The sequence below is a fragment of the Parambassis ranga genome, chromosome 17, assembly GCF_900634625.1.
Source record: "Parambassis ranga chromosome 17, fParRan2.1, whole genome shotgun sequence".
In the NCBI taxonomy this organism is placed as follows: Eukaryota; Metazoa; Chordata; class Actinopteri; family Ambassidae; genus Parambassis; species Parambassis ranga.
In genome coordinates this window covers 139605-152500 of record NC_041037.1, presented here as the reverse complement: position 1 = coordinate 152500, position 12896 = coordinate 139605, and the positions used below count along the sequence as shown (strand labels likewise).

The window sequence follows — 12896 nt, the reverse complement described above, 5'->3', positions numbered from 1 at the left end:
CCGTTTCCGGTTTGAATGTTGATCACATTTTATTCTATATCTGTCTACAAACACCGCTTGTTGTATTACACCAAGTGTTGTAAGAGCAGTTTGTGTTTCTTTCTTTCCTTCGCTGTAACAAACTGTTATTACTTGTCAGACTGTCTCAAACTTCAGCCAGACATTTATGTGTGTTTAGGACTTGGCAAGTGGAGAGCATCAGTGACAAAGAAAAGAAAAATCTCTGCTGCATTCAGCAAGTGTAGAAGAAAAAACAGAGGACAAGCTTGATGAGCTGCTCAGGCATTCACGTCTGTTTCTTATGCTTAACATGCATCCAAACACAGCATCCTGGCAGCCGAACCGAGGAGCGGGCGCCAACGCCAGATGGGGTAGCGGAACGAAATGTTACCGGAAATATGGCCGCGCTGCGCAGAGCGCAACACGAGCCGGGGCTTTTGGCAGATGAGCGATGACGTTGCTGAAAAGATTTGGGTAATGCAGGCTGTGGCTCCAGATGTGATGCCGCAAGGAGCGGGTCCAGCGCCATGGAGGACGCACACTTTGAATGAGAGCGAGAACGTCGTCCCTGTCAGCTGCAGACACAACGGAGACAAACGGCTGTCTGAGCTGAGAGGCAGGGAGGCAGGGAGGCGGTGACGGAGAAGTGACGAAGTAGAGGCTGTACAGGTGGAGGAGGTGGAGCTGCACCTTTCACACAGAGAACACCAAACACAGAACGAACGAACAAACACTCGATTCACAGCTTCAACCTGAAATCGTTGATTTGTTTTCCTTCCTAATGTAGCTGTGTCGTCCGATAAAGGAAAGGTTGGTGATTTATCTGAACTCATTCCTCATCTTTTTATGTCATAAAACAATACACACTGTAGTTAGTTAGTTATTGCCCCCTGAACACTATTAGACCTCTTGTCAAAGGTCGGGCAGGAGGTTTCACTCTGATGCTCTTTGTGTTAAATCAGTGTAACTTCTCTTTACAATCCGATAGCAGCCGATTAGTTCGTCAGTTTCTCATTAAAACGAAGAATATGAATCATCTGAAGCTATAAAACATAAAAACATCATCAGTCCTCCGGGTGGACCCTGTAGGAGTATTGGCTGGTTGTCACTCTCTTCCTGCTCTGTGCACCAGAGAGGTACGTGCATGATGGCCGAAGCCACAGACCGCAGCTCGTCTTCAGGTGATGCGTCCATGTGATTGGAGGCGTGGCTTCAGGGTGAGCTCTGAGAGAAAGGGGCGTGTGTGTACTTTAAACCTGGCTGACTCCCACTGAGTGTTCAGAATCTCCTCCCCGACCTTTAATGGTGATTAAATGAAATGACCAGTGAAGACTCACTGCATCTCAAGCCATCAGTGCTCCACCAACAATAAGACATTTCTGATCAGTGATCAATCTCACTACGTCGTCTCTTCCTTCTTTAGACCTCTGTCAAATAAATTAGAACCCCAACCAATCAGGCCCAGGCCTCTGTTTAACAGCTGTCTGCCAGCTTTCGCCATCAAAGGCCATAAAAACGCAGCTTTTAACGGCAGCCATGGTGGCTGAGAAAACAGGCGTTAGCGGCGGTTGAACAGACGGCCGCTGACACAACAGGTTGATAAACGCTGGAGCCCCCGCCAGCACATTCACAGGGACTCACAGGCCGCGCAGAGAGATGTGGACAGGAGGTATAAAAGTGAGGCTTGTTGTGAGCATGCTCAGTAGACGGAGGTCAGAGCCGTCGTTTCCTGTCCAGAATGAAAAATAACCTCCACCTCACTTTGCATTTTATTTCTCTCTTTTACCTCCACTAATTACAACCATGGGCCAAAAGCCTGCAGCCCTCCACCGGCTCAGTAACTGATTTATCAGGAGCAGCTAATCTATTCTCCACAGCCTGGAGTTCAGCCACAGTCACTGCAGCTGTGAATGCAACAGGTTAAAAGGTTTGCTGTGGAAGAACCTGCCTGACCCATGACCTCATGACCCTTCATCAGACTTTAGAAATGCTTGGTGGACTGGACTGGGCAGCAGAGGCTGGCTGGCTGTCATCCTGCTGGTATTATTTAATCATAACTTGGTTAAATGTACTTTAATTTACTGTTTCAAAGTATACAGCACTTCAAATGGATTCAGATTAGATCCACAAGCTCAGAAACCCCGACCTGAAAGTCTTTTTCAGAAAATCTCCACTTATTCTCAAGCATTAAACTGCACAAACCAAACAAAAACCGGTGACTTCATTACATTAGAAAGAGGTCAAAGGTCACTGAGAGATCTGCACAGGCTCTAGTCGTATTCTTTGCTTGAGAAATCTAATAAAACCTCTCCTCTGGTGGAGCTCTGCAGTCGCAGCACTGTAAATAAGGAGCTGGACACATGCTTGATAATATTAAAAGCAGCAGCTTCTCGCTGTCGAGTCTCTAAAACGTGCTCACAGGAGAAGTCAAGGAGGTTTTCTACGATGTGTGGACTAAAAAGGAGCGCTGCTGCTGTGGGCTAATAGCAGCTGCGACCCCGGTGAGGTGGCTTTTAGTTCACAGCCAGAGTGGGTGGTAGGTGTGTGTGTGTGTGTGTGTGGGCGGATGAATATGTCGGCAGCTACAACAGTCTGAAAAATGTCAGCTATTAAGGAGGAGCAGCCACAGAAGCTGCATGGTGAAGGATAATTCTAGTTTTATTCAAACTTGGTTTGTTTTTGTTCGTACACTGCGGATTGGGAAGATACTTTGTTTATGTCAATGTACAATTGTCAATAAAGTTGACTCTCTGTCATCCAGCATGACTGTGTGACTTTTTTTATCGAAGCACTTCCGTGTGCTGCCGCTGAGAATATGAGCCCCTGTGTGTGTTTACAGTGAGGAGGGAGAGAGCAAAGTGTGCCATCTCCTCTGTGGACAGGCCTGACATGCAGATGCTTCAGTGTCTTCAGAGTTTTGTCCTCCCCTAATGGCTTCTGCAGACAGCCGGGGCCAAACATCTCATTTGCATAATTCATTTCACTTCAGAGCGCCTGACAAATGCCTCCAAACTTGTCGCCTCTCTGTGAAATTGGAATATTTTTCCAGCTCTCCTGCTGAGTGCCGACTCGGCGAATTAAATCAGTTTTTTTTCCTGCAGAGAGGAAAGGAGGAAGAGCTCTAAATCAGCTTCTAAAGAAAGTTGGTGCAGTGAAAGACAAGAATCAAAAACCCCTCATGAAACAAGTGTCGCTCCTTTTCTGGCACCTTCCTCGTCTGAAGGCTGAAGTCTTTTACTCCTGTGTGGTCGAGGTCGTGCCTCTGCATGATGAAAGGGGCTGAAACGCTCACAGCTGCCCTGCAGGATGTTACACAGGTCTCTGACGCCATCTTGTGGAGCAGCAGCTTATTGCAGTAAGAAAAAAAAAGAATTCAGGCTTCAACTGAGACTCAGCAGAGAAACAATGACAACAACACAGCTTGACTGACAGCTGATATCTGGGGCATGAGATGCATGAACAGCACATTAATAAGTGCTAAACAACCCACTGAGACCGGATCCTGTTTATTCCAGCTCACAGAGTCCACATGGAGGGACAGAGCGTGCTGTGACGTCTACTCCGAGGTCTTCACTCTGCTGTTGGAGCAGCTTCACATCTCCCTCTCTGGCCTGGACTCTCTGCAGGATTTGTTGCAGACTCTCCTGGAGCTCCCTCTGCCTCTCAGTCCTCTCTGCTGCAGCTGAGACTGTGTCGTGGCCTTTATGTTCATCCACAGAGCAGAGAGAACAGACAGACTGCTGATCAGTGCGGCAGAACATCTTCATCACCTCATCATGACGAGAGCAGATGTTCTCCTGGAGGTTCTTGGAGGGCAGTCGGGCAGGGATACATAATGATGGCCTTGGATCGCCAAAACGAGTTCCCAGTTTCACTTCAGCTCTCAAGAAGCTGCAGTGCTGAGCCACAGGTGTGTGTGTGTGTGTGTGTGTGTGTGTACCTCTGTTGGACAGCTTCTCCAGCAGAACCCTGAAGTGTTGCACTGCAGACGGGGAGACGTCGTAGGTGTAAACCTCCTTCACTGGAACAGAGTGACACCTCCCAAACATCCCATCTGTTAACACACAAGCAGACACTTTGTTTAAGTCACATTTCACACTTAGGTCACCGATGTCAGAATCTTTCACACAAAGCAGGAGGCAGTTGTTAGCACAAGTCTTCACACAAAGCACACCCCATTTCAGATAAACAGTTAGGGTTGGTATAATAGGGTCTGTACCCAGTGGACCTGACCGTGAAGGACCCATCCAGACCCATTTCATTTTGCAGTGCTGTGGCCACACGTGTTAGTGTCCCTGACAACTAGCCTGCTGAAGAAAAGCCAAAAAAAACCCCAATCCAAATCATCCAAGAACTCCTAAAGAATTCTAAGAAACAGAAAAGGGTCAGAAAAAGCACAACTTCTCTGGACTGAGCTTTGATCCTTTTATTATTACTCTACATACGCAGATCCCCCTGACACAGAGTCTGACTTTTCACTCACTTCCTCTAAAGAGCAGCTCAGTGGGTAGTGATAATATGAGCTGTCGGAAAAGCCAGCGGGAAGCTGAAGCTGTGGGTGGAGAAAGTGTCTAGAAAGATGAGTCAGGGGACAGAAATAAACTCACCGGGTCCTGATGAGATTTTGAGATTAGGTTTGTTCTGTAAAACTAGGACTTCAGATCAGGGATGTTTCAAACAGACGTGACCGTGAAGGCGATGCTGATAAAAGAGTATTTTGGAAAAACATCGAATCCGATCTGAGTCTGCATGAAGATGAGTCATCTTCCTCCAGCTACCGTACAACAACACCTCCTCCATCCTCCAGCCCACTTTCACTCCAGAAGGGAACACCCGCCTAAAAATAAACCCCACGTCACATCTGTCTGTATTCTTAGACGGTGCGATCGATACCTGCAGTTGTTTTAGCAGCATGTATCGATCTGCAGCAGCAGCGGGGAGGAAATGAAACACCCTGATTGATGAGAAAACATCTCTCATTCTAAATGTGTTGTGATGTTCCCTCCTGTGTGACTGTGTGTGTACATGCACTGAATAACAACATCACTACATGGTAATTTAGCCTATTTTTCTATATATAATCTCTCTGAGTCTCCGCGCTCGACTAAATCACACTGCAAGCTCCGTATAGCATTCAGCTAAGGATGACCAGCGGCTGTAATTACTCTCCAACTTCTGTTGTTTGGAGATGAGACTGAGGACTGAGATGAACGGTGAGTGTGTGTGAGGCTGCACTACAGGAGACCGAGCAGCAGGTTTACATTTGTTTTAGTATTGCAATACTGTTCCTGGTTTACTTGAAGCTAAAACAATGATGGATAGACTGAAAATATGCTTCTGACGAGTGATGTGACGATAAAGAGAGAGCACAGCAGAGAACGTTCCCTCCACTTCCATCTTCACATCCTCTAAATGTCATGAGCCAGCCCAATATGAGCTGCAGCATTATGTTCAATTTAAACATGTACATATTCTGACTGTTGTTCCAAAGATTTCTTTTTTAAAGCTGCAGTTCTGCAAATGGCCACTAGAAGCTGCTAGAAACCTCAGACTGAGTGATTAGAAGGGTGGATTCTGGTGTACACAGACATCTCAGTGTTCAGCACAAACACTATCTTGTCACATGTTCATCTTTTAGATATGCTCACTGAGCACAGAGTACGCCACCTGTGGGTCTGAACTCCTACACCAGTCTTAGCTATGTCAGACTTACTAATTTAAATTAACTCTTGAGTGCACCGAGCCTGACTAGCTGCTCCCGGTCTTATGATGTGCGTCCATGCTAAGCCCTGCCTAGAACTACCCATTCACTCCATGAAATGGACCTGGAATCTCTCCACTTCACAGCCAGATTCACTCACTACAAACCCTATTGATACTTGCAGAATTGCTTAATCAGTTGATACCCAGCAAAACCAGCAGCCGTCATTCACCGCTGTGCCTCCTCCAGAGGCAGTTCATTCTGTTGGTGATGGCTGGCCAGGCCATGCAAACACATTCATAACTGAAGTGCATGGATAACACACACAATAAGTGAAGGAAAAAGTCTTCTCACAGCTAGAGGTCCTCCTGTAACAGGCCTGCTCACACTGCGGTGTGATGTACACTGCAGGAGGAGCCATGTTAGCAGCGTCAGAGTCTGCCCTAACTCCCAATACAGGTGAGGCGGCGGAGCGTGGGTGGAGCTCACCCCATCCCTCACCCCAGGGAACAATAGAGACTAAAGCAGCAGACACAGGGCTCTAGAGAGCGACCTAATTTCTCAATGGTGCAACCAAAAAATATCAGAGGTCGCACCAGTGCGACCAGCTGTTAGAGGGAGATACATTCTCCGCGACTCTTAAAAGTCTCCCTGTGGTCCAACAACAGACACACATCAGGCTCAGATCGGGGTCTGAACTAATCAGAGACGGTGAAGGGCGGGACCCCCGTGGGTGTGTTTGAAATCGTGTCTGCTGCGGTCAGACCGAGACAGCAGGAAATCCAGAAGAAGAAGAAGAACACGGACATATGCTGCGCGGAGCTGATGCTGCAAACACTGAGCTGGTTATAGCCTCCAGTTCTACTTTGGGCACTATATCACATGTGTGCATCATCACCACCTCTTCATCACCTGGATGTAAAATGTAAGCAGAATGTATGCTAAAATGCTACATGTAGCATAAGCCTAATTCTGCTCCTGTGCCACGGGCTTGTTTGTGCCCTCTTCATTTCTCATTGTTTTCCAGAAGGAACACTTTGAATTATCCCTCATCATTATACTCATGCATATTTGAGTCTGCAATTTATCCCAGTCCACTGCCAGAGGGCCATAACTCAGAGCCAGACATGTCTTCCTGTGATTTATGGTGCAGATTAGAGCAGAAGGAGGATTCTCAGAAGCACAGGCTGTATTAAGATGGAGGAGATGGACCGGCAGGGATGACCAGATGTTGACGGCAGCCACAGGTTAAATATAGTTTTTAATGGATGCAAACAAAATAAGTATTAATGGATATTTTATCAATTCAGCCTTTACAGAAGTTCTTATTTGATTTTTGGGGGGAGAATCATGCTAGTGTTAGCATGTCATCAAAATCATCAGCCTTATTGTGCATTTCTGGACCGAAGGCTGCAACCTGAGTCCCGTCTAATGAACTGGATTAAGCCATCCTAATGGATCTGTTGCTGCTGGCGATCAGCACGAGTCCCTGTCAGACTGCTCTCCACAGGATCAATGGTATCAGGCATCACTTGGCAAAGGCCTGAGCAGAGGCTCCAGCAGCGGGCCCTTCTCTACACATTAGAATTTTAAGGTAGTGCACACAGGAGCTGCCAAAGCAGCCCACACCTGGACTGTTAGACTGGCACACAGCAAGCAGGACTGTGTGAAATCATTGAACAGACACACACAGGCTTCGCTCTCCAACCGTTACACGCAACATTTCATCATCTCACTGAAGCAGCTCGTCCAGACATTTTCACTGCTGCCATGTTCAGGAGACACCATGAAGCAGGGTGATGGGCCACCTGTTCCACCACCTTATTGCAGCTAATCAAGGATGTAGCAGGGCAGGAAGAGGAGGAGGAGGAGGAAGGGTGGAACAGAAGACCTTCATTTGTCACGCTGACAATGAACAAATAAAGACAAACCGTCCGTGATGCTACACACAGGCAGGTCTATGACAAACTGTTCTGAGAGAAGTGAAACAACAAAAGTGAACATTAATCAATAATTTAATATCGATAATCCGACATTTAAACAGCTTTTCATGTTGTTTAGCTTTTAAAGTCAGTCACAGTATGACCGGAGGTCGTCTGTCTACGTGCTGAGCAAGCTCCATTACAGCAATGACAGTAAAGCACAGTGGGACCCAATCAACACCTGGAGGGCAGCACTGACTGCGTCACAGAGCAGGAGAAAACATGTCCCAGCAGCACATGGGCCACACTGTGGGAACAGAGGACAATGATCTGAAATCCACACAAATCAGAGCAAACAAGCAGCAATTCACCCACGTGAAAATCACAAGCTCCACATCCAGGTACATCACTGTATGGAAAGTAGAATGCAGTTTGATTTATCAGCTCCACTCTGCTGTATGTGTTTGATTTGCATCCTGTTGTTATTACATGTCACATGGCTGCGAGTACACACATTCTTAGGTGTGCAGATGTTTGTGTTGTCAGCATATGTGAGCTCACACACTAAAACATGCTACACCTGCTATTATTTGTCATTAAAGTTTGACAGCACTGAGGCAGCTAGGCGTTTCTTTGCTAGCTTTGCTAATGTTGCTAAAAACGCGGCCACAGAACAGCAGCTGTTTCCTGCTGTGGTGAGGCTCCTCCAGCCTCCAGATCAATCCCATTATATTTGTCAACAGAAAGTCGTGGTACCAGTGAGATGCCCAAAATGTCTGACATGTCAACAATGTATTCACAGCCATCAGCTCCTGCTCCAGAACTAAACAAACCAGCTCAGAAATGCACAGGATGAGGATAGAAAGCCTGCAGGTCAGCCAAGTGTTCAGAGGACATAAGTCACATGGCCGCTGGTCACATGAGTTAGTTATGCTACATCTAAACAACATCTTGCTATTAAACTGAACCCTAAGATTCAAAGACCTTTGGAAAGCTGAATGACCACTCGAATGTTTTTTTAGCAGTTGAATCAACCTTTTTTAGAATTTATGTGAATTGATATTTGAATTGTTTGATGAGGTTTTGATCAGTGAGGTGGTTTCAGTGTGTGGATCTGTGTGTTGTGACCAGTGGTGAAAAGTACTACTACTTTGTTACTGTACTTAAACTACATATTTATGTATTTCTACTTAAGTAAAAATAATAGCTCATCCTTTCTCCTCTGACTCCATGCTGCAGCTGTCCCCTGTCCTTTCTCCTCCACTACATGTCTCCAGTGTCTGTAGTTCCTTGTTCCATGTGATGAACACAGTGTGGACTGATGTGAGGTCAGACTCTGCATGGAGGTGGTGTCACGCTGCAGCTGTGTTTCTATAATGAGCCTCAGTCATGATGCCGGTGCTCTGGCTCAGTGAGCTAACTAGTTAGCTGCTGTCTGCTAACACAGGTCCATCCATGAATGTGTGATGAACATGAATCATCACATGAATCTACAGCAGGAACACTGACACAGTAAACATGCTGAATGCCTGTTTGTTATCAGCAGCCTCTCTGTTCACTTGATGCCCACAGCCTGCCTCATGACACACAGACCTGTCCACAGCTGCTTCTGGACTGAACATGTACATTAACTACACATGCTCCATTTTACTTTGATTATTTTAACCTGTTCACATCCTTTGGAAATCAATCATATATATTCAGTGTGAGTACTTTTACTTTGAATACTTAGTATTACTAGTACATTTAAAAGTACTTAAGACTTTTACTTAAGGAGGATTGTTGATGCAGCACTTCTTTTACTTGAGTATATATTTTGCTGGGTACTTTTACTTAAGTACCAAGCTTCAGTACTTCCTCCACCGCTGGTTGTGACACAGAGGTTTGGGTACAGTGACACAGCTGAGAACAGTGAAGCAGCCATCATTTTAAAATGGCTTCCAGTGGTAAGGTATAAATACTGTCTGTGTCCTCAGGGTGCTGAGATATTCTTTCATTTGTTATTCTCTCTCTTTGTCATTTAAAAATGTAGAAATGTCCTCGGCTAAACAATAACGAGCTTAGTCACTGCCTTTTTTTCTAGCTAAGGCAATCAGAGCTGCAGTGAGGCCTGATAGAGGCTGAGCTGCCAATCACCAACACAACAGACTGGTATTGTGTGTGTGAGGGGCAGCCTGACAGCAGCTATTGAAGCAGGTCAGACACACGGTGGATGAGAACAATGGCTGGAGGTGCAGACACCGTGGCTGTTATCCCCAGTGAGACCGAGCCTCCGCTGCGGCCTCGCCTCACATGACTCAGCCGAGAGCTGCTTTTCATTCTCTTTGAAACGTGAGACTCAAAGTGTGGCCGTGCTGACAAACACACAGTCATTTCCACACCAAATGCATGCGATTCCAATCAGCCTGTACTGCTGGGAAATAACAATTCAAAGGTCTCCGAGCTGAGGAAACACAGCACCACCACCGCTACTGAACAAACTGTGGTCCAAAATACCTTGTTGGTTTGGTGTCATACTACAACATGCCACTTCAAACCAGGCAGGATCACCCTCTGAATCCTGTTTCTGACTCGTTCACTACACTGCTGAATTCACTTCACACACAGCTAAGGCTGGCTACACACAGGAGGGTTTTATGCACATTTTAGGCCTGATTTGCAAAACAAGGATACTAATTATGGCAACAACACAAGTACTGTTACACTGTCGCCTGCAGACATATCACAACGTGGAGCGCCCACATTTGATCTCACACATTTCTGCAGCTCTGTGGGCTCACAGTCTGGCCACATTGTCCAGTGTGCGTGTTTGAGGATTAGAATATTAGAAATTGTGTCTGTTAGGGGTGGAACGGTTCACTAAATCCACAGTTCGGTTCGTATCACGGTTCTGAGGTCACGGGTTTCGGTTTGGTTCACATTGTTGGTTTTTTTCTACTTTTAACACTCTGGAAACACCAGATGAGCCTAAATATATCCTATTTATCCAACATTCAACATATTTAAGAGTCAGGTCAGTGTTTCCATCATTATATCAGGTCAGGTCATTTCATTTCTTTTTCATTTCTATATAGCAGCAGATCATAACAGAAGACATTTAAGAACCTTTCCTATAGAACAGGTCTGCACCTGGTTCTTTATTAAACAAACTGAACAGCTCATGTTATTGATCTTATCTGCACGGCAGCATGTCATTTCTGTCTGCGCTGCTGTCTGCGCACAGAGGCCTGATGTGCGTACACACACAGACACACACACACAGACACACACACACAGACACACACCGTCGGACAGAGAACGTGTGTTGCTTTGCCCACTGTTGCACATCACATGCTAGTTGGATAGACTGAACTCTATGACTACGCTAGGCTAAGCTAACATTACTGATGTCCGTGTTTTTCTTTTTCTTTTTGCCATTGAAAAGGAGCTCAGTGTCGCTGCTTGTCGAGGACAGCAGCTGACCGCAGAATGATTTCACATCAGTCTCCAAACGTCACCAGAGAGTCACTAGTAGCTTTTGAAAAAAAAAGTTTGGAAAGCCACGAAATGTAGCCAGAGAGACGCCAAGTTGCCAACACTCGTCTCCATGCTGTGGTAAAAACGCCTCCCTGCATTACTTGATGCACATGTCCAGAACCGAACAGAACACTCGCCCCGAACCGAAACACGTGTACCGAACGGTTCGGATTTTTATCCTGAACCGTCCCACTCCTAGTGTCTGTGCTCCCCTACATTTTTTAAATTGTAAGATGGGTTTGTGTGACTGTGTCATCTCATGAGAAGACATCGAGATCTGGAGTGAGAGGTATGGTCAAGAGTCAAACAAAGCAGAACCAGCAGAGACAGGAGGAGAGACCACCTGGAGACAGAGACTGAAGTCTGCTAGAGACCACCTGGAGACAGAGCACACAGACTGAACGAGGTCACCTAGGCAGTCACAACACAGACGGAGAACCCGCCGGAGCACAGCTAAAAATAAAATTCACCGCGGACGTTCTGATTTTCTCCCCAAACTAGACTCTGTCTTTTCACACCCTCCTCCTCCTCCTCCTCCTCCTCCTCCTCTTCCTCCTGAATAAGATTATGGAGCACATTTCAAAAGGACGCCATGCAGACAGGAAACGACCGAGCTAATGAACTTAAAACAAACGCACGTCTGCCAGACAGGAGCACACGGCAGGACGCAGGTCAGAAGCACAGACTGTGTTCCACCACCTGCACCTCCTGACAGGCCATTCACATGTTTAACCAGATTATAGCACAGATTACAGCATTCTGTTATCTCTGGCTGGCTCCCTCTTCGCCTTTAAACCCTGCAGAGATGCTGATAAGTGTGGTCTGCTCTGCACAGCTTCCCAGCAAAACCAACCGACGAATCTGTGAATTGGCAAAACAAAAGGCCGCCTGACATTTCTGGGAGAAGCCCCGCAGAGTAACACGGTTAGCATCTGCCAGACCCAGTGGAGTCAAAGATAAAAGGGCTTCCAAGATATAAAAATATATGCAAAGTCACTTTCTGTCAACAGCTTTCATGTTCTAGGCTTTTTTTATTCTAGGTTGTTTCTCAGCAGGAGTTATTTTGACTCCTGAGAGGTGGCGAGGCAAAGAGAGAGAGAGAGGGAGAGAGAGAGAGAGAGACAGAGAGGGGGAGAGAGAGAGAGAGAGAGACAGAGGAAGAGAGAGAGAGAGACAGAGAGGCAGAGAGAGACAGAGGGGGAGAGAGAGAGGGAGAGAGAGAGAGAGAGAGAGAGAGAGAGACAGAGAGAGACAGAGAGGGAGAGAGAGACAGAGGGGGAGAGAGAAAGAGAGAGAGAGAGACAGAGAGAGAGAGGGAGAGAGAGAGAGAGACAGAGAGGGGGAGAGAGAGAGAGACAGAGAGAGAGAGGGAGAGAGAGACAGAGGGAGAGAGAGAGAGAGACAGAGAGGCAGAGAGAGACAGAGGGGGGAGAGAGAGAGGGAGAGAGAGAGAGAGAGAGAGACAGAGAGAGAGAGAGACAGAGAGGGAGAGAGAGACAGAGGGGGAGAGAGAAAGAGAGAGAGAGAGACAGAGAGAGAGAGAGAGGGAGAGAGGGAGAGAGAGAGAGAGAGAGAGAGAGGGAGAGAGAGAGAGAGAGGAGGAGGAGAGAGGGGGGGAGAGAGAGAGGGAGAGAGGGAGAGAGAGGGAGAGGGAGAGAGAGAGGGGGAGAGAGAGGGAGAGGGAGAGAGAGGGGGGGGGGCGAACAATCATATGCAGCATTAATTTGCAGCCAGAGAGAGAGAGAGAGTAATTATAA

The 12896-nt window shown here is 46.7% G+C and overlaps 1 protein-coding gene across 1 annotated transcript in view; it reads right to left on the bottom strand.

The window, feature by feature from the left end:
• LOC114450269 (receptor-type tyrosine-protein phosphatase N2-like) overlaps window positions 1–12896 on the bottom strand; it is a 130945-nt gene that overhangs the window by 107014 nt on the left and 11035 nt on the right. Inside the window, exon 4 of the mRNA XM_028428277.1 lies at window positions 3941–4054. Coding sequence (XP_028284078.1) covers window positions 3941–4054 — 114 coding nt within the window. The remainder of the gene's footprint in view (window positions 1–3940; window positions 4055–12896) is intronic.